The sequence below is a fragment of the Netta rufina genome, assembly GCF_964035555.1.
Source record: "Netta rufina genome assembly, chromosome: 26".
NCBI classification, from domain to species: Eukaryota; Metazoa; Chordata; class Aves; order Anseriformes; family Anatidae; genus Netta; species Netta rufina.
The window spans coordinates 6,052,374-6,076,966 of NC_140150.1; the positions used below are offsets into that span (position 1 = coordinate 6,052,374).

The window sequence follows — 24,593 nt, forward strand, 5'->3', positions numbered from 1 at the left end:
GGGACAGCCGCTGGGTCCCCGTGGCGGTGCTGCAGGCTCCAGGGGTTTGTTTGTGACCCCCCCGCGCCCTGCGGTGTCACCGGGGGTGGCATCCCCGCGTTTCCCCCCACCACAAACCCTCTCCCGCCATGCTCAGCAGCGGCGGTGGCATGGGGACAGCCTGTCCCCGCTGTCCCCACGGACACAAAGCCCCTTCTGAGCCTCTAATGAACTTGGCGCTTACGAAGGGGGTCCAATTAAAATACCAACCTCCCGACCCAGAGGCGTGGGGGGGAGGTGGTGCTGGGGGGGGGCACGGCTTTAGCCCAGAGCTCAGGCTGGGGGGGCCCCACCGCCCCCTCCCCGACAGCCCGTGTCCCCCCGGGTGGCCCTGAAGGGCGCTGTCCCCTCGCTGTCCCCGTCACTGGGGCTGGGGGGCGCGGGGGGCCGGCGGCATTCCCTCTGCTCCGGCAGCAGCTAAAAATCCCCCCGGTTCCGGTGCCGGATTAGGGGCACTTGGCACCCACCGGCACCGCGCCCGCACTCCCGGCCTGGGCACCGCACCGGGAGCAGCGGCGCAGGTACGGGGCGGGGGGGGGACAGGGGGCGACACCCCCGGAGCACGAGCCCTTCCCCAGCCCTGCCCTGTTTGAGGGGATTTGGCTGGGGGACAGAGGGGGTGGCCGGGGAGGGTGGGTCAGGACAGACCCCCCCTTCCCGGGCAGGGTCTGGGGGTGATGCTGGGGGGGAGGTCCCCTCCTGGGGGGCTGTCTGTGCGGGGGGGCAGGGATGAGGTTACCCCTCTTTGGGGGGCTTCGAGGCCTGGCTCTGGGGAGGGGGGCACCCGGTCCGGGGGCGGTGATGCTCGTCTTTTGGGGGGGGGTCTCGCTGCGGGGCGCTGATGGGCCGGGGGGGGGGGAGTGCGGTGCTGGGGGGGGGTCGGAGCCGTGTCCCCGGCGGGGGGGGGGCTGCTGGAGGTGCTGATGCCAGGGGGGGGGGCAACTCCACGTCCTGGGGGGGCGATGCCTGAGGCGGGGGCTGGAGGGGGCAGCACCGCCCCCGGGGGCTGCAGCCCCCACCCGGGGGCGAGCCCCCGCCCTGCCGCGGGGCCGGTTGCTGCGACAACCCCGGGCCGCCTCCTCCCCCCCCCCTCCTCCTCCTCCTCCTCCTCCCCCCGCCCCGCGCCCACATCCTCCCTCCGCCCCATCCTCTTCCTCGGGCCGGCTTCCGGCCTGCCTCCGCCGGGGACTTTGGTCCAGCCCCGGTTCCCGCATCAATCATCAACCCGGGGAGGGAGCCGGCGGCCAGCGCTCGGCCCCGCCGCCGTAAGAGTCCCGCGGGGCCCCGGGGGCCGCCCCCGCCCCCTCCCGCCCCCCCCCCCTCCCCGTTACCCCGCCGCCCCCGGAGCCACCATGTCCTCGGCCGCCCCGGCCAAGTTCCCCTTCAAGAAGCGGGGCAGCCTGCAGGCCCCCGGCCCCGCAGGTGAGCCCCCCCCCAGCTAGGGGCGCCCCCTCCCCAGATCTCCCCCCGCAGCCCCTGGGGCGGCCCAGGCAGCTGGGGGGGGGGAGCAGCGACCCGGGGGGGGGCGGGCAGTGCTGCGGTGGGTGGGGGGGAGTCGGGTGGTGGCCCCCGGGGGGGTGCTTTGGGGGATTTTTTTTTTGGGGGGGGGGGGCGGGGGGTGTTGGGGGCTGTGCGCCCATCACCGTGGCGTCGGGGCTGCTCGGCGGGGGCTCCTCTCTGCCGGGGGTTGGGGCCGGGGGGTGCCGGTGGTCACGGGCAGTGCCGGGTGCCCCCCCCGATGGCAGCGGGGGCCGGGGGGGGGCTATGCGGCGGTGCCGTGGCGCAGCGGCTGTGCGAGCTGGCTGGGAGGAGGAGGAGGAGGAGGCAGAGGAAGGCTGGGGCTGGCTTGGATGCGGGCCCAGGGCACCCCCGGCTCACCCGGCAGCGGGGGGGGCAGCAGCCCCTGGGGGTGCTGGGGCTGGGGGTGCTTCGTGTGTCAGCCCCTGGGGGTCTCGAGGCGCTGGGTGGCGGTGGCACGGGGTGACGGTGGCACAGGGCAGGTGCTGGTCGGCACCTTGCCGGTGGGGATGCTCACGGGGGGGCTCAGGGGGGCTGTTCTCAGACTCGGGTGGCACCAGGTGCCAGCGGTGTTGCAGGTGGCACGGGGTGCTGGGCATGTCCCGGCAGCGCAGGGCTCACTGGGTGGCACCGGACAAGCCCGCGGTGCCATGGGGTGACACGGGCACCTGTGCTGCCACCAGTGCCTGACGAGGGGCAGAGGGAGTGTGGTGACACAACCTGTGTGGGCACCCGTGGCAGTGCCCTGGGGGTCCTGGCCCCGTCCCTGAGCCCCTCTCCCACTAGCGATGCTGGCTCGTTACATCCCCTGATGGGTGACGAGGGAGCTCCTGCCCTTGCGCTGCCTCAGTTTCTCCCCCACCACGGTGGGACGAGGATCCCAGTTCCAGAGGGCTGCGGGGGGGCTGGTTAACCCCTTCCTGCCTGGGAGCGGGGCGCAGACAGCCCCCCGCACCATGCTCACGCTGTGCCTGTGCCTGCAGAGTTGCGGGGGGGGCCAGGGTCCCGGCCCCTGCAGTCGGCGCGCTCCCTGCCCGGGACACCCCACTGCCTGAAGCACTTCCCTGTCGACCTGCGCACCTCCATGGATGGCAAATACAAGGAGATTGCTGAGGTGGGTCCTCCCTGTACCCCAGGTTTGCCAGGTCTCAGACTGGGGGGGCTTCACCTACCTCCTTTTTCCCTGGGACACAGCAACAGCCTGGCGTCCACCCCCCTGCCCGCGCAGGGGCCGTGGTGGCAGGGAAGTGACCCCACGCACCTGATTGATTCCAAACCTGTGTCCCCCATTCAGGGCTCTGCAGTGGGTTGGGGCTGGGGGGGAGCCCCGTGGCTGTTCTCCTTCCACCCCCAAGGTTGTGTCTCCCCAGCCCGACAGCGTGGCCTCCTCGGTGCTGTGGGCTGAGACTGAACACAGCTCATAGCAGCGGTGAGCACGGGCTGAGAGCAGGTCCAGCTGGTGGCAGGGCTGGGTGTTGGCTGAGACCTGGCACAGCTCATGGCAGGGGTAGTTGTGGGCTGAGACCTAACACAGCTCACGGCAGCGGTGGGTGTGGGCTGAGACCTGGCGCAGCTCACAGCAGCGGTGGGCCCGCAGGAGCTGTTCTGTCGCTCGCTGGCTGAGAGCGAGATGCGGACGGCGCCGTACGAGTTCCCCGAGGAGAGCCCCATCGAGCAGCTGGAGGAGCGGCGGCAGCGCCTGGAGCGCCAGATCAGCCAGGACGTGAAGTAAGCCGGGGTCCCCCTGGGACAGGTCCCCACACGGGGACAGCCACCGCCCCGGGTACCGCGGGCACCCCGGCCCTGCTCTGGGGGCTGTCAGTCCTCTGTGCCAGCTCTGTGTCCTCTCCTCTCCCGTGGGTGTTGCGCTTGCTGTCTTCTTTTTCTCTTTTTTTTTCTCTTTTTTTTTTTTTTTGGTTTCTGTGTGGTTGTGTTGGGTTGGGCATTAATGGGATGTTTTCTCTCCCCCCCCCAACGCCTTGGCCCCTTTCTCCTCCTGGCTGTCCCCTCCCGGCTGTCCCCTCCGCTGTCCCCAGACTCGAGCCCGACATTTTGCTCAGAGCCAAACAGGACTTCCTGAAAGTTGACAGTGCCGCGGACTTACAGTGAGTGTTTGGCTCGGTGACACCAGGGGCTTGGGGTCCCCCCAGCCCCACTCTGGCCCCCCCACCTCTCCCCCAAGCACAGAGCCGAGAGGTGCCCCCAGCCCTGCTGCCAAGGCTGGTAGTGAAGGGGTTAATGCGCCCGGGGGTGGTTTAGGGATGGGGGATTTGGGGTGAGCTGGGGTCCCTGCTGCTGGCATGGGACAGATCTGTCCCCAGCCTGGCCCTGTCACCCCCCCGGCGCTGCGTGTCCCCTCCCTCCTGTCTCCGCTTGGGAGTTGTCTCTGTCACGAGTTGTTTCGTTCTCTGTCCCCCCCCCCCCAACTTTTCGTTGTGCTCCTGTGGGGCTGGGGGATGCGTCTGGGCATAGGGGGGTGGAGGGGGGACACAACTGCCTCCAACCAGGATGTGGCACCCAGCAGTGACACTCCTGGGGACGCCGCCACCTTCCTGCCTCTGGGGACCGGGTGCAGCCCCCGGTGGGGGGGGCGCGAGGCCGTGTCCCCATCTCACTGGCCACTGGCCGTGCCTGCAGGCTCTTCAAGGAGCAGAGCGAGGACCTGGTGGACCATGTCCCCAAGGACCGTGACGCGCTGCTGGAGCGAGAGTTCCAGCGCGTCACCATCTCCGGGGAGGAGAAGTGCGGGGTGAGCCTCTGCCCCCCACGAGGGGCACCCTTCAGCACCCATGGGAGGTTTTGGGGTGAAATCCCCCCCACTTTGTTTTTGTGTCCCTTCCCAGGTGCCCTTCACGGACCTGCTGGATGCAGCCAAGAGCGTGGTGAAGGCGCTGTTCCTGCGGGAGAAGTACATGGGGCTGTCGCTGCAGAGCTTCTGCAAAACCACCGCCCGCTACCTGCAGGAGCTCTCCGAGAAGCCCCTGGAGACCCGCGGCTATGAGGAGGTGCCCGAGACCCCCGTGGCCGCTGGTGAGCATGGGACAGGAGGCTTCCTACACTGGGGATGGGGATGCTGGTGGGGAGCCGTCCGGTGCGTGACCACGGGGTCTCTCCTGGCCGCAGATGCCCCTGTGCACCCCCCATTCGCAGAGCAGCACCCCTACGAGAAGTGCGACCCCCAGACCATGCCGGCCGACCTGGGCTTCGGGCTGAAGATGGTGGATGGCGTGGTGCACGTCTACACCAAGCAGGACCCCACTGACAAGTGAGATGGGGAGGCTCGCCGCTCTGATGGGTTGGGTGAGGGGCTGTGGTGGGTGGCTGGGGACGGGGGGACCCGACCCACTGCCCCGTCTGTGTGCCTGGCAGGAGCACGGAGCTGGACCTGCCGTACCCGGACCTGCAGGAGTTCATCGCCGACATGAATTTCCTCATGGCTTTGATCATCAACGGGCCCATGTGAGGAGAAGGGCCCTGCCATGGGGGGTGGGCACCTTGGGGACAGCACTGGGGGACGTGGCTGTGGCTGTGACACCTGGTCCTGGTGCAGCCCCCACGTTTGTCCTGGCTCATGGTCACAATGCGAGGGGTGGGGGGCCCCAGAGTCCAGAGCCGTGTCCCCTCCTCCTGGTGGGCACCAGCCTTTTGGGGATAGATTTTCTCCCTTCTCGCCCCAAAACTGATGCCCCCTCCTTGCCTCGGGCAGCAAATCCTTCTGCTACCGCCGGCTGCAGTACCTGAGCTCCAAGTTCCAGATGCACGTCCTGCTCAACGAGATGAAGGAGCTGGCGGCCCAGAAGAAGGTGCCCCACCGTGACTTCTACAACATCCGCAAGGTACTGCTGGCGCGTAGTGGGGGTCCTGGCTCGGGCAGGGAGCGCCCAGCGGCTCTCAGGGCTGAGCATCGCCTCTGGCTTGCAGGTGGACACTCACATCCACGCCTCGTCCTGCATGAACCAGAAGCATCTCCTGCGCTTCATCAAGCGGGCCATGAAGAAGCACCTGGATGAAATCGTCCACGTGGAGAAGGGCAAGGAGCAGACGCTCAAGGAGGTCTTTGAGACCATGAACCTCACTGCCTATGACCTCAGCGTGGACACTCTGGACGTCCACGCGGTACGGGGAAACATCCCCAAATCTTGGAGATGAGCAGGTCCTCCAGCTCGTCTCTGGCCAGGGTGGGAGATCTCCAGGGGTATCCCATGGTGGGGTGGGGGTGCCCAAAGCTCTGGATGGGGATGTTTTGGTGGCTCCAGGGTGCTGGGAAGCCTCAGCTCACGTCTGCGCCCCCATTTCAGGACCGCAACACTTTCCACCGCTTCGACAAGTTCAATGCCAAGTACAATCCCATCGGCGAGTCCATCCTGCGGGAGATCTTCATCAAGACGGACAACCGCGTCTCGGGGAAGTACTTTGCCCACATCATCAAGGTGAGGTCCCATGCCTCCCTCCCTCCAGTGCTCACAGTGGCAATGCCACCCGTGTCCCTGTTCCTGCTGGCAGAAGGGTGACGCTTCCCCCTCCCTGGCAGGAGGTGATGTCCGACCTGGAGGAGAGCAAGTACCAGAACGCCGAGCTGCGGCTCTCCATCTACGGCCGCTCCCGGGATGAGTGGGACAAGCTGGCCTGCTGGGCCGTCAACCACCGCGTCCACTCCAACAACGTCCGCTGGCTTGTGCAGGTGCCCCGGCTCTTGTGAGTGCCGGGGGGCAGCTGCCCCCACCTGGACCATGTCCTGGGGGGGGGGGGACTGGGGACCCCCAGCCGATGTCTGGCTGGGCTGGGACGGAGCACCGGGCTCTGACAGTCATCCGTCCCCGAGCAGCGATGTCTACCGGACGAAGAAGCAGTTAGCCAACTTCCAGGAGATGCTGGAGAACATCTTCTTGCCCCTCTACGAGGCCACCATCCACCCTGCCCAGCACCCCGAGCTGCACCTCTTCCTGGAGCATGTGAGCGCCGCCTCCTGCAGGGGGGCCGGGGGCCACCAGTGGCACCTGCACCCCCAGCCTGGACCCGCTCCCTCCCTTCCTCACAGCTTTGGGGCTGGGTGTCCTTGGTGGGGAGTGACCGCGGCGGTGTCTCACCTGCAGGTGGACGGCTTCGACAGCGTGGATGATGAGTCCAAGCCCGAGCACCACATCTTCAACCTGGACAGCCCCCTGCCAGGGAACTGGGTGGAGGAGGACAACCCGCCCTACTCCTACTACCTGTACTACATGTACGCCAACATGACGGTGCTCAACCACCTCCGACGGTAAGGCTCCGCGCCTGGGAGTGCTCGGGGGGTGTCTTGGCAGGGGGTGGGTGCTGACGGTTGTCCCCCCCGTGGCAGGAAACGCGGGTTCCACACCTTCGTGCTGCGCCCACACTGTGGCGAGGCCGGCCCCATCCACCACCTCGTCTCGGGCTTCATGGTGTCGGAGAACATCTCACACGGCTTGCTGCTCCGCAAGGTGAGCAGGGCGGGGGGATGCTGGGGGGACGCTGGGGTGCACGGCCGGGCCCCCCCTCACCCCGCTGTGCCCCCCAGGCCCCTGTGCTGCAGTACCTGTACTACCTGGCGCAGATCGGCATCGCCATGTCCCCGCTGAGCAACAACAGTCTCTTCCTCAGCTACCACCGCAACCCCCTGCCCGAGTACCTCTCGCGGGGGCTCATGGTCTCCCTCTCCACCGACGACCCCCTCCAGTTCCACTTCACCAAGGTGAGCTGCTGGGGGGGACCACGGGACCCCGACCCCTCCAGAACCCCCATGGGGCAGCCACCATGGCCACGGGGTTGGGGGGGCCTGGAGGAAGAAAAGGGCAGTGGGCTGCGGAGGGTGCTGGAGGCCCAGGGCAGGGGGGAAAAGCTGGCCCCCCCCCCATCCTCTTTGGGTGGGTGGGTGCTGAGGCTGTGCCCCCCAGGAGCCGCTGATGGAGGAGTACAGCATCGCCACGCAAGTCTGGAAGCTGAGCTCCTGCGACATGTGCGAGCTGGCCCGCAACAGCGTCCTCATGAGCGGCTTCTCCCACAAGGTACCGCTGCCCCTGGCCCCCCCGGGACCCCAGCGCTCTGTGGGGAGGGGGCGGGCGGCTGCAGGAGCCTCCCCTTGCTCTGCCCCCAGGTGAAGAGCTACTGGCTGGGCCCTCACTACCTGAAGGAGGGCCCGGAGGGCAATGACATCCGCCGCACCAACGTCCCCGACATCCGCGTCAGCTACCGCTTCGAGACGCTGTGCCAGGAGCTGACGCTCATCACGCAGGCGGTGCAGAGCGAGGAGCTGGAGACCATCCAGGAGGAGGACGCGCTCACCATCACCTCCACTCTGCCCCCCCGCTGACCCCCCCTGCTCCCGGCCCCGTGTCCCTCCCAGGCTCTGCCGCTGCTGCCCCCCTCCTGCTGCCCAGTGCCCTGAGCTGCTCCTCCCCGCTGCTGTCCCCGGGGCTGTGCCAGTGCCTCTGCTCTGGGGGCTTTGTTCCCTACTCTTGGTAGTGTTTTTTTTTTTTTTTTGTGCCTTCTTGGTTATTTTCCACTGCTTTCTCTCAGCTGGGTTGGGCCCTGCTGGGGCCAGCCTTCGGGGGCTGATGTGGGCACGGGCCCTGCTGGGGGCCGTGGCTTCACCTCCTGGTGCCGGGCTGGGGGCTGCTGGTGCCGGGTGCGGGGATGCCATGCGGGACCCCCACCGAGTCCAGGCGGGGGTCCTGATGCCCGTGAAGGGCCTGCCCCAATCTCCGTCCTCTTTCTCGCCCTGCTACGAGGGGCTGTGGGGACAGGCTGGGTGCAGCCCCCACCCCAGCCCCTCGCCCACGCTGTGCCCTCGTCCTGCTGGGGACCTGGTGGCCCAGGGGCTGCCTCGAGGGAGGCGTGGGGCTGGGGCGCTGCCTGCCCCCATCCCCTGCACTGCCAGGGGGGCTCCGGGCCCTACGGGGCCACTTCGTCCCGCGGGGGCATCGCCCCGTCCCAAGTGTGTTCCCCCTTTCCTGTGCCCCTGATGTGGGCTCCGAGGTCAAGTGCTGGTGACCACACGGCCACCAGAAAAAAAAAAAAGAAAAACAATTGAAAAAAAAAAAAAGCATGAGAAATAAAAGTATTTAAGTAAGAGCCGGGGTGCTGTGAGGTTGGGGTGCAGCGGAGCGGGGGGGGGCAGAGCGCAGCCCCGAGCTCGGGGGAAACTGAGGCACGGGGGGGCGGGGGCCGCTCGCGCTCCGGGGGTGAGGCGGGGAGGGGCAGGGGGAGGGTGCGGGGGAGGGGGGGGGCTTGGCCTCTCGGTGCCGCCCCCGCCCCGCCTCGTCCCGGCTGCCCCCGGCGCTGTCCCCGCAGTCGCCATGGTGGTCACGCTGGGCTACTGGAATGTCCGCGGGGTGAGCGGGGAGGGGGAAGGGTGCGGGAGGGGGGGGTCCTAATCCGGGGGGGCGCCGAGCGGGGTGACCGGCGCCGTGCTCTGCCCCCAGCTGGCCCACGCCATCCGCCTGCTGCTGGAGTACAGCGGGACCCCCTACGAGGAGCGGCAGTACAGCTCCGGGACAGGTAGGGGGGGGCAGCACGGCCCGAGGAGGGGACCCCCGGCTGCCCCCCCACCCCTCCCGCCCTTCTGCGGCCCCCCCCCCGGCCCTGGAGCTTGGCCCTGGCTCGGTGCCTGCGGGCGGGGGAAGGGAGCCGGGGGGGGGGGGGGGGGGGTCTACTCCCGGGGAGCCCCCTCTGTGCGTCCCCTGCCTCCTTGGTGCAGTGGGGGGAGCCGGGGGGACCCATCTCCCTGTGCCCCCCCCTCCCCGCTTTCCCCCCCATTGCTCCCCTTATCTTCCTTTCCCTACCCAGCCCTAGACTTTGACCCAAGCGACTGGACCAACGAGAAGGAGAAGCTGGGCCTCGATTTCCCCAACGTAGGTGGGGGCTGGGCAGGGAGTGGGGGTGCACGGTGGGGCTGGGGCCTTCCAGGACTGACCCCCCCCCCCTGCTGCCTCCCCCAGCTGCCCTATCTCATCGATGGCAACGTCAAGCTGACCCAGAGCAACGCCATCCTGCGCTACATTGCCCGCAAGCACAACATGTGTGAGTGCTGGGGGGGCTGCGGGGCAGAATGGGGGGGTGTCGGGGGGGGGGGCTGACGCCTGCCCCATCCCTCAGGTGGGGAGACGGAGGAGGAGAAGCTGCGCGTGGACATGCTGGAGAACCACCTGATGGATCTGCGCCTGAGCTTCATCCGGCTGTGCTACAACCCCGACTTTGTGAGTGCCATGGGGGGGGGGAAAGGGGGACAGGACCCCCCCTGGGGTCCCTGGGCAGCTGGAGGCACGGGGTCATCACAAAACACACCGCGGCCTCTAATTGCCACTGCAAAGGTGCGCTGGGAATGGGCCCCTTCCTGCCTGGTCCTGGCCATGGGGCTGGGACCCCGGGGGCTGGAGGGGCTGGGGAGGGGGGGGGGGCCCTGCACCAGCTCTGCCCCCCCTGTGCACAGGAGAAGCTGAAGCCGGCGTACCTGGAGCAGCTGCCAGGGAAGCTGCGGGAGCTGTCGCGGTTCCTGGGCTCCCGGGCCTGGTTTGCTGGGGAGAAGGTGGGTGCTGGGGGCTGGGGGGGCTGGGGCTTGGGGGTAGCAGTCTGACCCTACTGTTCCCCCCCGCCGCAGCTCACCTTTGTTGACTTTTTGGCGTACGATGTGCTAGACCAGCAACGCATGTTTGTCCCCGATTGCCCTGAGCTGCAGGGCAACCTGGGCCAGTTCCTGCAGCGCTTCGAGGTGAGCGGGGACAGCCCAGTGTCCCTGTGCCCATCCTTGTCCCATCCCTATCCCTATCCCTACCCCTGTCCCCATCCCATCCCTGTCCCTGTTCCCATCCCCATCCCTGTCCCATCCCCATCCCTGTCCCATCCCCATCCCTGTCCCCAATCCTGTCCCAGCCCTGTCCCCATCCCCGTCCCATCCCCATCCCCATCCCTGTCCCCAGTCCCCATGCCCTCTCCACCCCGTAGGCTCTGGAGAAGATCCGGGCGTACATGCAGTCGGGGCGCTTCATGAAGACCCCCATCTTCTGGCAGACCGCGCAGTGGTGCAACAAGAAGGAGTGACCGAGATGCGTGCCCCCCACATGTGCCCCCCCCCCCCAGCCCCCTCCCCTGCAGAATAAAGCTGGGGGTCCGCACCCTCCCCTCTGTGCGCATGGAGCTGCCGTGGGGTGCTGGGAGGGGTGGGGACCCTGGGGACAGCTCCTGGGGGTGACGGCGCCCTCCCGCATCCCGGGGGGGTGGGGGGTTATCCCTCCATGCCCCCCCCGGATAAAGGGAGGCGGGAGGGCCCCCGCGCACCCCCCGGGGTAATGAGACCCCCATGCACCGTGCGGGGGTGGAAGGGGCCCCCAGGACAGGGGCTGCTACTGTGCAGCTGGGGGGGGGGGGGCAGAAGAAAAGAGACCCCCCCGTGCAGTCTGGGGCAGTGCAGAGCCCCCCCGGTGGGTGTGTGTGTGGGGGGAGGGGGGGGGGGGAGGGCGCACGCCCACCGTAGGGCCCAGGGTTGAGGCTGCGCCCGGCGGCCCCCACCGCACGCAGCCGCCTTCCCCTTTAAGGGCCCCCCCCCCAAACCCCGCCCCGGGAAGGCGAAGGGGAAGGGGAAGGGGGGGGGCGCGGGGGGGCGCAGCGATAGCGGCCATGGCGGTGCTGGGATACTGGGACATCCGCGGGGTGCGTGGGGGGGACGGGCGGGACGGGGGGGGCTCCTCAGGGCCGGGGGGGGACCCTGATGCTTCTGGGGGGTGTGAAGCCCCCCCCCCCCCCCCTTTCAGTGCCTCGTGCTGTGCCCAGGGGTCCCTGAGGGTTTGGGGGTCCCTGTACGGGAGGGCGGGGGGGGCGTCCCCGGTGTGGTTGGTGGGGGGGGGCGTTAAGGGCTCTGCTCTCTGCGCTCTGCTCCGTGCCTCGGTTTTCTCCGTGGGGGGGCTCATTTCCGCCTTCCCCCCCTCCCCAGCTGGCTCACGCCATCCGCCTGCTGCTGGAGTACACCGAGACGCCGTACGAGGACAAACTGTACAGCTGCGGGGAAGGTGAGGGGGGGGCGGCACATCTCACCCCCGACCCCCCCACTGCTCTCCTGGGGCACGCGGCTGGGCCCCACGCCCCGATTCCGCCACCGGGGGGGGCGATGTGCAATGGGGCTGGGGGGTGTCGGGGGCCCCCCCAGCACCTCTGCCCTCTCCCGAGACCCAAACGGAGGGGCTGTGTCCTGGGGGGGCACCCAGCTCCCCGCCCCACCGGGGGGGCACAGCACGGCCTCACCCCCCTGCTCTCCCCGCAGCTCCCGACTACGACAAGAGCCAATGGATCAACGAGAAGGAGAAGCTGGGGCTGGACTTCCCCAACGTAGGTGGCCAGGGGCTGGGGGGAGCCATGGGGTGGGCACTCCGCTCTGTGTCCCCTCCCTTGCCCCCCCCCAGCGTCCCCATACCCCGATGTCCCTTCCAGCTCCCCTACTTCATTGACGGCAGCACCAAGCTGACCCAGAGCAACGCCATCCTGCGCTACATCGCCCGCAAGCACAACATGTGTGAGTGCTGGGGGGGCTGCGGGGCGGGGGGGGGGGCTTTGTTGGGTGGGGGGGGGCCTGACGCCTGCCCCGTCCCTCAGGCGGGGAGACGGAGGAGGAGAAGCTGCGCGTGGACATGCTGGAGAACCAGGTGATGGATTTCCGCATGAGCCTGGTCATGGTCTGCTACAACCCCGACTTCGTGAGTACCCGCCGGGGGCTGCAGGGTGTGGGGGGGTCATTTCGGGGACCCCACATGGGGGGTCCCTGGGCGGCGGGAGCCACGGCCGCCCCCTTGCCCTCGCAGGAGAAGCTGAAGCCGGGGTACCTGGAGCAGCTGCCAGGGAAGCTGAAGCTCTTCTCCAACTTCCTGGGGGACCGCAAGTGGTTTGCAGGGGACAAGGTACGGCTGGGGAATGGGGCGGGGGGGTCATCCCCACGCTGCCCCTCACCGTGTGTGTCCCCCCCCATGCAGCTCACCTTCGTGGACTTCCTCATGTTCGATGTGCTGGAGCAGAACAGCATCTTCGAGCCCAAGTGCCTGGAGCCCTACAAGAACCTCAAGGACTTCATGGACCGCTTCGGGGTGAGTATGGGGGGGCCGTGGGTGGGGACCCCTGAGGTCACGGCTCGGGGGGCAATGGGTCCCCAGCACTCCCCTTGCTCCTGCAGGCCCTGGAGAAGGTCGCTGCCTACATGAAGTCCAGCCGCTTCCAGAAGATGCCCATCAACAACAAGATGGCCAAGTGGGGCAACAAGAAGGAGTAGGGGTGGAGGGGCTTGCTCCCCCCATACTGGGTTTGGGGGGCTCTGTAGGTGTGAGGACCCCAAACACAATAAATTGTGGAGCTCCAGCACCCTGAGTCCCTCCTGAATTTGTGTGTGGGGGGAGGCACTGGACTTGGCCCTCCCCATCTTGGGGGGCTTGAGGCCAGGGGCAGAGCGAGGTGGGAGGGGGCTGTCACCCTGCTGTGTCCCCGGCACCCCCTTGCTAGGGATTGAGCTCCTCTGTGGGTTGTCCCCTCCGATGTCCCCGTGGGAAGGAGCCCTGGGTCCCCTCTCACTAGGGGGGGTGCTCATTAGCACATATCTGCCCACTACCAAGGTGGTGCTGGGGGGGGCTTTGTGCCCCCATGGGGACAGCCGTGCCCCTTGGGACCCCTGTGAGAGGTGTCACCCCCAGCCCCTGCTGGGCTGGGGTGGTGTGGGGCAGGGGTATGGGCCCCCCCATTTGCACACAGAGCCCGGTGCTTTCATTCTCTTTATTTTCCACAGCAGCAGCTCAGCCTTGCAGGGCTCGTGCGAGCCTTTCACGGTGCATGGCCCCCCCGGAGGGGTACCCGGCTTCCCCCCGGCTTCTGCAGAGCACATCTCCCCAGGGGAGTCCCTGGTGCCCCCCCCAGCAGCTTCCCACCGCTGGTGCTTTTGGGAGGAATGGGTGCCCTAAGGGGCCGGGGAACCTCCTGCTGCCGGGCCCCCCCACTCCTGCAGGGCTGCCCCCCCCCGGGGCGCTCCGTCCTGGGGTGGCAGCAGGAGGATGTTGGGGACGGCGTCGGTGTGGTCCCTGGGGCTCAGTCCCTGGGGTTCATCTGTAGGGAGGGGAGAACAAGTATGGAACGGGGAGCCCGGGGCTCGCCCCCCTGCTCCCTGAAAGCACCCACTGGGGGGGGTGTCACAGTGCGGGGGCTCGGGGGACGCACCCCCAGGGACGTCTTGACAGAGGAGAGCTTGAAGAGGACGCGTCGCCACTCCTCGGGGCAGACGGCGCGCAGCTCCTCTGGCGTCATCTGCAGCAGCTGGTGGCCTGACAGCACCCCGAGGCACCTCACCGTGCTGGGGACAGACAGACAGACCGTGAGGGGGTCGGGGGGGCCTGGCTCAGCCAGGGGGGTGACCCCTCCAACGGGGGGCCACGCTCTGGGGACTCAGGGGACAGCGCACATCCGCGAGAAGCCCTTGTCCTTCAGCCAGGCCGTCACCTCCGCTGGCGAGGAGCCCATGTGCAGGTTGGGGGGGCTGACCTGGGAGGGGGGATAAAGGGACAGAGGGTGGTGGGGTGATCCCTGCACCCCCCTCCAGGTGCTGTTGGTGTGGAGGAGGCACGGGGGGGGGACCCACCTGGCTCCAGCCGTCCTCGTGCCCCAGCGGCTCCAGGATGTTGCTGGGGACGTAGCCCTTGTGCCCCATGCTGTTCTGCACCAGCCACCACTTCTTCTGCTGGTCCAGCACCTAGGGCAGGCAGTGACAATGCGGCAGCTCCCCCGACCCCCCCCACAGGGGGGGGGTCCCGCTCTGATTCCCCAGAGAATACCCGCTGGGGGTCCCCGGTTTGTACCTCCAGCGTGTCCCCCATCCTGACGCTCAGCTCCTGTGGGTTCCTGCCCTGAAACTCATACAGAGCCCGTGCCAGCCTGGGGGGGGGCGAAAAGGGCCTGAAGGAGGGGGGGGGCAGCAGTGAGCACCCAGGGGTACCCCCAACCCTGGCTGGATCCCACCCAGCACTGTTGCTGCAGTACTGCCCCTACAGCATCCGTGGGGCAGTGGGAGCACTTACACCTGGCCAGGAATGTCCCCCCGGTTGGGAGTGCTCCCGTAGCCGGGAAGGCTTCCGTAGCTGGGAATGTCCCCGTAGCTGGGAATGTCCCCGTAGCTGGGAATGTCCTCGTTCCTATGGCCGGGAATATTCCCATAGCTGGGGGTGTTCTTGTAGCTGGTGGCCAGTGACTGTGCGGGGAGCAGAGAGGGACGCGTGCTCAGAGCAAGGTGGGGAAACAGAGGCAGGCAGTGGGGTGTCTTTGCTGCCCCCCCATGCCCCATACCTGCTGCTGCTGCTGCTCTGGATTCATCATAGGTGGGGGCAGCCACCCGTCAGAGAAGGTGGGGATGTAGGGGGGCACCTGCTCGCTGTTGGGGTACTCGGCCCTGCCAAGGCGCAAAGGAGGTGGTGGTGGGCGTGCGGCCCCCAAAGTGAGGTGTCCCCAGCCGGGGGGTGCCGCTCGGAGCCCCCCTCGGTGGTGGAGGCCCAGAGCCCACCTGGTCTTGTTCCAGGCGATGCCCAGCATCTTCCAGGTGCTGTACTCGTGCGGGTGCAGGGTCTTCTCCAGCAGCTCCACCGCCTCCGGGATCAGCAGCGGTGCATCCACCGCTGGCGCCAGTCTGGGGTTGGGGCAGTTATCCAGGACCTGGGTAACGGGCGGGGGGGCTCCCTCAGCACCCCGAGAGCTGCCCCAAAGGCAGGGTGCCAAGGGCAGCCCCTGGCTGGGTGGGGGGTCCCGCTCCTGGGGCACTCACGAAGGACAGGGTATCGAAGATGAGGTGCAGCAGCTGGGCGGGGTCCGGGTTCTCTAGGTGCTGGTGGGTGATCCCCTGCGCAGAGAGAAATCACAGAGCGTGGCCCCGTGTGGCCCCCCCCAGCCCCACACCCCCTGTAGCCCCAGCGAAGATGCCCCAGAGCCGTGGGGTCGTGTCCTGCCGGGTGGGACCTACCAGGAGGTTCAGGGCATATTTCACCTTCTGGAAAAAGTCCTTGTAGCTGGCCTCGGGTGGCAGAGCTAGAGGGGTGAAGAGAGGGGGGCTGGCACTGGGACAGCCCCCCAGCATCTCCCCACCACCCCCTGGCACAGCCCCCCCCCCTTCCCACCTTTGCTCTTCTTCTTCTTTTTCTGGTTCTTGGTGCTCATCAGGCTGAGGGCATCCTTCACCTGCTTCACGAAGAGCTCAATGTCATCCAGCACGTGGTTGAGGACCATCTGTAGGAGCAGCATAGATGTGGGTGAGCCGGGGGGGCCAATGGGGGGGGGATGTGGGGATGGGGGTGCACAGGGTGCCACTTACTACATCTCGGTCGGTGTCGGACATGGTCTGGCCTGAGGGGTTGACCCAGGTGTTCTGCTGAGCGGCTGGTGCTGGGGGGTGGTCCCAGCTGCCCCCCCCTGCTCCTGGGGAAGATGAGACACACTTTAGGGGACCCAGATGTGCCCAGCACCCTCCCCACACCCTGACATGCCCCCCCTGGGACTCACTGTAGTCCAAGGAGGATGACCTGTGCTGGGGCGGCGCTGGAAAGGTGGGCTCTGGGGTGGCTGCCCACCGCTCCGGGGCTCTGTAGGGGGCTGACATGTACGGGGGGATCGGGTCGGGCAGGTCCGAAGGGGCCCTGGGCAGGGAGAGATGGGGGGGGGGGCTGCTGAGGTGCCTGCGGTATGGGGCTTTGCCCCTGGCTATGGGGGTGCCGGGGGTCTGTACCCATGGGCAGGGGAAGGTGGGTGCTGAGCCAGGGGCTGGGGCAGCAGGGGGCCCACCCACCAGGAGGGTGCTGAGGGGGTTACACCGGGAGGGAGGAAGGCAGGGGCAGAAGGGGCCCATGCCCATGGGGAGGGACCCTTTGGAGCAGGGTGGGGGGCAGCGGGGTCCCCACCAGAAGGGAGAGCCCCCCCAGACCCTGCCACCTGGGGTCCCCCAGCCTGGGCTAGGGGCAGGCTTGGGGAGGGCCCAGCCTGGTTGCCCCCGTGGAGGGGGTGGGGGCACGCTCCCCCTTACCTGTGTCCGTACTGGTGCTGCTCCTCCTTGCACTGCTTCACCAGCTTCTCCAGGCTGCTCTTCAGCGTCTGGGCCTGGCACAGCCCCAATGCCATCAGCCTCCCACCCTGGTGCGCAGCCCCCCCCACCCCCCCAACCCCCGTGCCCTGTCTCACCCCAATGCGGTCGCACTGGAAGAGCAGGACGCTGGTGCCGGGGGGGCCCTGCTCCTGCACGCTGATGGCCAGCACCGAGTCGTAGCTGCAGGCATCCAGCAGGGCCGCGCAGTCCCGCACGCTGCCCAGCGGGTAGCTCTCCAGCTCCTCCTGCACACGGGGGTGCAAGGGGTTATAGGGGCACAAGGGGCAGGGAGCTGCAAGGGTTATCGTGGTGCAAGGGGCAGGGGGATTACAGGATTATTGGGGTGCACAGGAGAAGGTGGGTGTCAGGGTTATGCGGTGCCCAGCCAGGAGCAGGGGGTGAGGGGGATATCGGGCTCCTGGGGAAGGTGCCGTGAGGCAGGGCTGCGGGTGCCACGGCCAACGGGGTGCCAGGCTTAGAGGGGTGTAAGGTTTGTGGTAGGCGCCAGGGCAAAGAGGGTGCCAAGCTTATAGGGCTGTGATGGCAGGGGTACCAGGGTTATGTGGGGTGCCACAGGTGGGGGAATAAGAGATGTATGGGGGTGAAGAGTCCAGGGTAGGTTTCGTGGCCAGGGTGGGTGCCAGGGACAGGGGGGCATCAGAAGGCTGATGCTTGTGCTGGGGTTGAGGGGAGTGCCAGGCATACAGGGGTGCCGTGGCTGGGGGAACACCGCGTTTATGGGGAGCTGGGTCCAGAATGGGGGGGTGCCAGGGTCGGTGCCTGCTCCTGGCTGGCTGCCAGCTTTTGGGGGTGCTATGGGCGCACTGTACCTTGCTCTCCACATCGCTCAGCACCAGCTCCTGGTTCTTGACCTGCAGGATGAGGTCCTGACCCCACACCCGGCCCTGGGCCTCCAGCGCCTTCAGGCGAGCCAGGCAGTCATCGGTGTTGCGGATGTCCCTGTCCAGCCGCATGGTGAGCAGGTGCTGGTGGGGGGGACAGCACGGGGAGTCACGGGGTGCCATGGGGCACCCGTCACCTCCCCACAGCGTGGGGCACCAGGGAGGCAGTCGGGGGGGGCTCCTACCTCCACATGGTGCTGGAAATTGCTTTGGGGTTTGAGCAGGCTCTGGCTGTAGTCCTTGCGCTGGTCTAGGGGGACACACAGGGTCAGGGGTGGGCACGCGGGGGGGAGCTGGGTTTCGGGGGGTTTCTGCTACTCACTGAAGATGCTTTTCCCACTGGGTCGGGCAAAGCTGTTGGAGCGGTGGAGGTGGGAGCTGTCTTCGGTTTCGCCCCTGGCCGGACAGACGGATGGCGGTGAGTCCGACAGTCCCACGGCCACTGTGCCCCGCAGCACGGCTCCCGCCTCCCCATCGCTGGGGGCGCGGGGCACCCACCCTGCTGGGCACTCACCGGGACGGGGGGCCGCTCCAGCGGCCAAAGGGGTCTCCCATCTTCTTGGGCAGCGATGGCAGCGCTGGTGGGGGGGGGAGAGGGGGGAGGCCGTGTGTGGCTGCTGGAGGGGATGCAGGCGGTGTGCTTGCCCCTGCCCCAGCCCCGTACGGGGCACCCGGTGTGGACCCAACTGGTTTAGGGCCACATAGGGTGGGCAGCGCCCTGCTGGAGTCCAGGATCTGGGCTCGGTCTGGGTGCGAGGTCCTGAGCCCACCACCCAGCAAGGTCCCCAGGTTGCTGTGTCACCCCCGTGGGTTCCCAAAAACATTGGTGGCCCAGGACCCACCCTGTGTCCATCCCCCCTCTCCCGCCAATGGTCACCAGCAGGACCCCTGCCCCATCCCAGCCTCGCAGGGTTCACCCAGTGGCCAGAGCCCCCCCTGTTCCCCCCCCCGATCTGGGGGACACCCAGAGGTCCGAGCTCACCCCAATCCCGGTGCTGTTCCCTCGGGTGCCCGGGCTGGAATTGCGCAGCTGAGGGTGGCACAGGGCAGGGGTAAGGGCTTGACGTCGGCACCACACCCGGCTGCTCTTTGCCCTAAGGCGTCTGCCTCGGGCGGGGGGGGGGGGGGGGGGGGGGAATAGGAAAACAGGGGGGTGGGTGTGAACACCTGGCACAAACAGCTGCCGCCACCCCGCTCACCCTGGGCATCCCTGGGGTACCTGCCCTGTGCTGTGGGTCACTTGCCCTGGGGGCACCTGGGGGGATGCAGTCCCCAGCAGGTGGGGTGCCCCCACACCCAGCCCAGGCTCCCCCCCGCCCCTGGGTGAGCCCGTGACGTCTCACGCCGCTGGCACCCAAGCCTTTCTCCCACAAACCGCTGCGCCTCTGCCCTCTGGGTAACCCTGGCCCGCCTGGCTCGGCTGAAACTGGGCAAGTGGAGGGGAACGGGTGGGGAGCCCTTCCCGGGTGCCAAGGAGGGGCCGGATCCGGCGTGCGGGTCCCCAGTGGTGACCCCGCAGCGTGGGGCTTCGTCCTTTGTCCGTGGGCAGGCAGCCCTGCTTGGTCCTGGGGGGGTCTCCCCCTTGCAGGATCTGGCCCTGCTACCCCCCCCTCCCCATCAGGGAGGAGACCCCCCTGCTCCAGCCCTGTGCTGTGCCACCACTGGTCCTTGGTGAGGTGGGCGCTGGCCAGGCTGTGGCCGGGCACATGTCCCTGTACCGGGGGGTGACACACCATGCCTCCACTCCTGGCGCGGAGCAGTGGGGCTTTGGGGTTTGGTTTGAGGCTTTTGGCTTCTCCGACCTGATCCTGATGCATCTGGGCCAGATAAAGGGGTGGCAGGGCTGCAGTCACTGTGTCCCTTTGACCCCCCCTGACACTTCAGAAGAGGCCCTTGTCCCCACTGCCCCCCTCGCTCGGCTTCCCTCACCTTGGAGGACAGGTGGGAGCAGGGCAGGGGGCTGGGGGCGGCCCCAGGGAGCAGGGAGGGGTGCAGGGGTCGGGGTCGTGCCTCAGTTTCCCCGCGGCGCAGCCCGCAGCCCTGACCACCAGGGGGCAGCGCGGCCCCGTGCTCCCTGTCCCCAGAGGTCGCGCCTCCCCCCCCCCCATTTCACGGCCCCCCGGACCTGCAGGGTCCCAGATGTGCCCGCTGCCAGCCCGGGTCCTGTCGGCCCCACTCTGCTCCCTGCTGCTGGGAGCGTTTGTGTGACACTTCTCAAGGGGGACACGGGTGTCCTGCTGTGGGGCATCACAGATCCCGTGGGAGGTTTGGGGCTACCACCACCCCCTGCTATGCCAACCCCTCCAGTAGATAGAGACATGCAAGGTAAGGGGTTGTGTCTGTGTCCCCAGCCTCATTCTCCCTGTCCCCAAGGGGGAGGGGACCTAGAGGAGAGGGGGGGCACGGGGAGGGGGTTGGGGTACGGGGCAAAATGCCTCCCACCCATCCTGTGAAGCCCAGTTCTGCTCGGGGCAGCATACATGGTGTTTGGGATCTGCGGCCACCCAGGTGTGCCATCCCCATGACGCCCCCACTGCCACCAGCCAGCACTGGCTGCCCTGTGGCACGATGCCACTGCATCATGCAGCGGGCAGGGGGCCACCCAGTGACCCTTACTGGGCGCACTGGGGTGCCCCCTCCCACCCAGCCCGGCCCTGTGGTACCAGGCTCTGCCCTGGGGACTGTCCCCAGCGGTGGCCCTGGGGATGTGACGCGCCGTGGCGTTGCGAGGAAGCAAAGTCCCCACACTGGCCATAAACCCTGTGTCCTTTGGGCACTCATTAACCCAGGTGCCGGCACCACCCGGTCCCTGCCACAGGGGACACAGTGACACCGGCTCAGCCTTGGGTGCCAGCAGGGACAGGAGAGCAGCCCCCGGGGATTTATGTTGGGGGATTATTTCATCACTGCTTTATGGATTGTGAAAACCCCATGCGGGGTTTTTCTCTGGCAATGCCAATGCTGCCTCCCATCCTCTTGCCCCACACCTCCCAGTCACCCCGCTAGGCAAGCTGGGGATGGCATCAGCTGCAGCACTACTGTAAAATATTACGAAATGTGTTATTTTATTTTTTCTTCCCCCACCGACCGCCCTGGCTCCCAACCAGAGGTGTTTGCCAGTGCACAGCCCCGCTGGGGCCCCGTCGCCCTTCCCCAGGCTCGGAAAGTCCCCAGGGACCAAAAGCATCCTTGGGAAGAGCCGAGAGCAGAGCTGGAGGCTCTTTCCCAGCCCAGCGGCCCTGAGCGGAGGCGGAGGATGGGGCAGAGCACAGAGTAAGGAGCTGGACTTGGCCACCGCTCCAGTGCCCGCCATCAGAAAACGCCATTTCCAGGCAACCCAAACAAGTTGGACTTGGAGCAAAACCTGGGGGCTGCTTTTTTGCAGAGGGACATTAGAAGCAGTGCTGGGTGCTGGTGGGGGCTGCTGCCCCCACATTCCCCTTCCTGGGGCCATTTTTGGGTTTGGAAACCCCCAGGTGTCAAAATGAGCAAAACCAGTGTGTTGGCCACAAGACACAGCGCTTTTGGGGAGGAAAAGGCCCCATCCTGCAGCTCCCACATGTGTCCCCCCTGCTAGGTTTTCAGTGTTGGCCTGTATTGCTGTGTAGGAGCCCCGAGGGAATTTTCTGCTCCAGACTAGGGGGGGGACATAGGCACATGCGAAGGGGACAGCCCAGGGAACACGTCCTGATCCCAGTGCGGGGATTTTCTCTTGCATCTGCTGAGGCTGCAGGGGCAGGATCCGGCCTCAGGGTTGGGGCAGACTTGGGGGTGTGCAGGCAGAGAGGGACAGCAGGGCCGCGGGTTCCGGGAAGGGCCGGTGACACATCGCTCCCGGCCAGGTGCCACCGGGGAGCAGCTGCGGCTCTGGTGGCTGGGTGCCGGCCAGCGGCGCTAACCACCGGCAGCCTGGGTCCGTCCCCACGTCAGCGAGGCGAAGCGCGGGATGGGCCGCGGTGTACCCGGACCTGCTGCCTAATTGCTGGGGACTGGCAGCTCCTCGTCATTTCGCCGCCGGGCAGGGACGTGGGGGGCTGTTAACCCCTCGGGGGCTGGGAAACTGCATTGGCCCTTTCTGCCTGGGCCAGAGGAGTGGCTTGGCATGGCTCAGCACAGCTCGGCATGGCTCAGTGTGCTGCTTGGCACAGCCCCCAGGGCCGGGACGTCCCTGTCGGCGATGCCCAAATCCACCAAGTCCTCCTGCCCTCTGCGTGGCTTCTTCAGCTGTGGCAGTGACCATGTGCCCTAATGACCCAGCTGTCCTGGCAAATGGGCTGGGATGCCATTTTGGGGTGAAAAGTGGAGAGATGCAGGGATGCTCAGTGATGCCTTGACATCACTGTCCCTGCTTGCTCTTCATGTTCTGCTGGCTCATTCCCCGCTGTCACCCCTGGGCTGGGGCGCATCTGGTTCTCTTATGGTGAATGTGCGGCCATGGTGACACTCCTGGGTCGCATCCTGCCTGGGTGGTGCTGGCGCCTGCACCGCATGGTTGCCACATGAGGGCATCATGAAGCTGGTGTAGGTGATGATGAACTGGATCCCTGTCACCCCGCTGTGGCCCTCTGCCCTGGGGGGTGCTGCCTCCCCTCCACCTTCATCCCCAGAGGGACCTCTTGGTGTGCCCACCAAACTACTCGCTCCTGTGAGTCCTTGGGTGGTGTTCCCTTTGCAGGAGCAGGAGGACAGCTCCAGGGTGTTACTGGTGCACCAGCTTCCCCAGATCCCTCCTGCAGCATCCTCGGAGGCTTTTGAAAGCAACACCTGAGCAGCCTCCTCCTCTCCTCTCTGTTAACCTGCCACTGCTGCTCCTCTCTCTCATTTCTGCAGGGTGCCCAAGAGGATGCTTGCAGGCGGGCCGGTGTGCCAGAACAGCTGCACAGTTGGTGGCCCCCAGCTGAGCTGCAGAGACCTGGCTGGAGGCTGGTAATCTTCATGTGTTGAGGTTTTGCTCTGCAGAGGCCAAAAAGTAAAACATCAGTCATGGAGCTGTGACGGCTGAGGAGTGCCGGGAGGCTGCAGGGCAGAGGGCAGGGACTGCTCGGGTCCCTCAAGTGCCAGGCCGTTGTCCCAACCACCTAGGTGTGGTATATGACCCCCGGTGAAGGAGAAACCCAAGGAAAAAGTTTATATATATATGGGTTTCGGGGGGCTTATATATATATATATATATATATATATTTATTTTTTTTTCCTCCAGAGAAGCAGCCAGACCCATGTGCGTTGGCTGCCACACCTACAGAAAGCAGCTAGGTTTTGGGGTGAAGAAGGAAAACTGGCGTCCCCTGGGGCCACCCTTGTGCCACCCCCCCATTGCTTCCCTACTCCCCTCTGACCACCACGGGTGAGGGAGGCTTCACTCCCCTGCACCAGATGAGGGTCAGAAGCCCCCCAAACCCGCTGCTGGCGTAGCTGTACTCCCTGTGCCAGCAGCGAGGGGTTTGCCCTGGACCCGCAGCCGAGCCCCAGCACAGAGCAGCACCCGCAGACAGCGGCGGCACCCGGGGATTTTCCAGAGGCGGTGGGAGACAAATGGGCAGTTGGCAGCACATGGGTTTAATTAGAGGCGATGAGAGCATGCAAACGAGCAGGTTTCAGCCAAGCCGGGGGCGGCTGAGCTGCTGCAAATGGCTGCAGGCTCTGGAGGTGCTTCTTGGTGTTTCCCAGGCCCTGGAATAGTCGGAAGGATGGGTTTTGGGGGAAGCGGTGGGTGAGAGGTGCAGCGGGGGGGGGGGGGGGGGGGGGGGGCAGAAGGGCAGAGCTCAGGGGTTGTCCATGCCCGGGGCTGTGCCCCTCCTGGGACACAAGATCGTTCCCTGCTGTGCACAGTGTGGGGAAGCTTGAGCAGCACGGAGAGCTTGGAAGGCTTTTATTCTGCTTCCTGTTTGGTGTTTGGGATGAAGCCCCCCACAGGAGGAGCTGGCATCTCCATGGCCACAGGCCCATCCCTTGCATCCCACCCTATTCCTCCTTATCCTTGCTGCCCAGCCTGGGGGTGAGCCTAACCTAAAAGCTTCTAACGTGCCCCCTCCCTCCGAAGCAGCACCCTTCCTAGCAGCAGGATCTGGCCCTTGGCAGCATCCCAGGGATGCCAGGCACTTCCCTCTGCCCCTAAAACCCCACAAATTCAGAGGTCAGCAAAGTTCAGCCACCAAATCCCTCATGGTGTTGGCAGAGGAAGCAACCCTGCAGAGCCCGGGAACCCCAGTGCTTTCCTCGAAGACAGTGAGTCAAACTTCTTGCCTGGGTGGAGCAGGCAGAGCCGGTCAGGGGACTTGGTCCCATTGCTGATGCAGCCTCGACATCTGATTTGCTTTCATGCATGGGTGAATGTGGCTGTGGCTGGGGGAGGATGGGGTGATGGTGCTTGCGAGGGGGTCTTTCCAGGAGCCCGGGTGGGTGATGAAGGCTGTGAATAAGGATGCAGCAGGCGATGCGAACATATGACTCTGAGCTGGTCGGGATGCAGAGGATGCAGCCAAAAAAGGCTGTGACCAGGCAACGCTGTGTTTAATTGCAGTAAGTGCTTCCCTTCCCCAAAATATGAGGGGACCCTACTGGTGACGCGCTCCTCTGCGTCAAAGCCCAACGTGGCCTCGTGGTCAGTGCATTGAGCCTAGGGCTGCTGAGAGCAGGGACACATGGGGACTGTGCCACCGAGCACGTGGGTGCAGCATGCACCGGGCTGACACTTGACCAAGTAATGCTGGAGGAAATTGTGAAAGGGTGGCCAGATGCCGTCTGCATCGAGAAGTGGAAGAAGTGGTGTGAGCTGTGGGGAATCCACGCCAGGAGGTTCCCACAGTGTCACCGGGGCAGGACGAGGGAAGGTTGAGCCGGGCGCATCAGGGACATACCTTCCATGGGGAGTCACTTGGGTCCAGTCTGTCCTTGGAGGTTGGAGGAGCTGGGTCTGTAGTGGGTTTATGTAGCAAGGTTTTGGTAGCAGGGACCATAGGGGTGGCTTCTGTGAGAAGAATCCAGAAGCTGCCCCACGTTAGATAAGGGCCCTGCTGCTCGCCAAAGCTGGGCCCATAAGC

General features: G+C 66.6%; 4 protein-coding genes across 5 annotated transcripts; 3 read left to right on the plus strand and 1 right to left on the minus strand.

Annotated features, from left to right (window-relative positions):
• Positions 1–1,369: 1,369 nt before the first annotated feature.
• On the plus strand, positions 1,370–8,540 carry AMPD2 (adenosine monophosphate deaminase 2). Of its 2 annotated transcripts, XM_084301845.1 has the most exons (18): positions 1,370–1,461; positions 2,541–2,671; positions 3,155–3,285; positions 3,594–3,662; positions 4,195–4,306; positions 4,401–4,587; positions 4,681–4,822; positions 4,927–5,016; positions 5,264–5,393; positions 5,479–5,673; positions 5,856–5,987; positions 6,089–6,252; positions 6,383–6,509; positions 6,651–6,814; positions 6,893–7,013; positions 7,091–7,264; positions 7,467–7,577; positions 7,667–8,540. In XM_084301845.1, the coding sequence occupies exons 1-18, from the start codon at positions 1,392–1,394 to the stop codon at positions 7,880–7,882; spliced, it is 2,466 nt and encodes an 821-aa protein (XP_084157971.1). In that variant the 5' UTR covers positions 1,370–1,391; the 3' UTR covers positions 7,883–8,540. The 2 variants fall into 2 exon arrangements, with proteins under 2 accessions (XP_084157971.1, XP_084157972.1); XM_084301846.1 differs by lacking the exon at positions 3,594–3,662.
• Positions 8,541–8,804: 264 nt separating this feature from the next.
• On the plus strand, positions 8,805–10,969 carry LOC311218941 (glutathione S-transferase 2). The gene is made up of 8 exons (XM_084301853.1): positions 8,805–8,903; positions 8,994–9,069; positions 9,358–9,422; positions 9,510–9,591; positions 9,667–9,767; positions 10,001–10,096; positions 10,169–10,279; positions 10,513–10,969. The coding sequence occupies exons 1-8, from the start codon at positions 8,868–8,870 to the stop codon at positions 10,606–10,608; spliced, it is 663 nt and encodes a 220-aa protein (XP_084157979.1). The 5' UTR covers positions 8,805–8,867; the 3' UTR covers positions 10,609–10,969.
• A 143-nt stretch (positions 10,970–11,112) lies between these two features.
• On the plus strand, positions 11,113–12,909 carry LOC311218942 (glutathione S-transferase Mu 3-like). Its single transcript, XM_084301854.1, has 8 exons — positions 11,113–11,217; positions 11,498–11,573; positions 11,825–11,889; positions 11,992–12,073; positions 12,154–12,254; positions 12,360–12,455; positions 12,528–12,638; positions 12,725–12,909. Exons 1-8 carry the CDS (start codon positions 11,185–11,187, stop codon positions 12,818–12,820), a joined length of 660 nt encoding a protein of 219 aa, XP_084157980.1. The 5' UTR covers positions 11,113–11,184; the 3' UTR covers positions 12,821–12,909.
• Positions 12,910–13,609: 700 nt separating this feature from the next.
• Positions 13,610–18,126, minus strand: EPS8L3 (EPS8 signaling adaptor L3). The gene is given in 19 exon segments (XM_084301968.1): positions 13,610–13,641; positions 13,753–13,885; positions 13,994–14,098; positions 14,100–14,281; positions 14,388–14,463; positions 14,607–14,776; positions 14,872–14,974; positions 15,086–15,234; positions 15,344–15,418; positions 15,473–15,603; positions 15,693–15,801; positions 15,887–15,990; positions 16,075–16,208; positions 16,592–16,665; positions 16,747–16,896; positions 17,482–17,637; positions 17,739–17,803; positions 17,876–17,949; positions 18,068–18,126. Coding segments are annotated over 19 exon segments (2,049 nt in total). The 5' UTR covers positions 18,109–18,126; the 3' UTR covers positions 13,610–13,623.
• Positions 18,127–24,593: the final 6,467 nt, after the last annotated feature.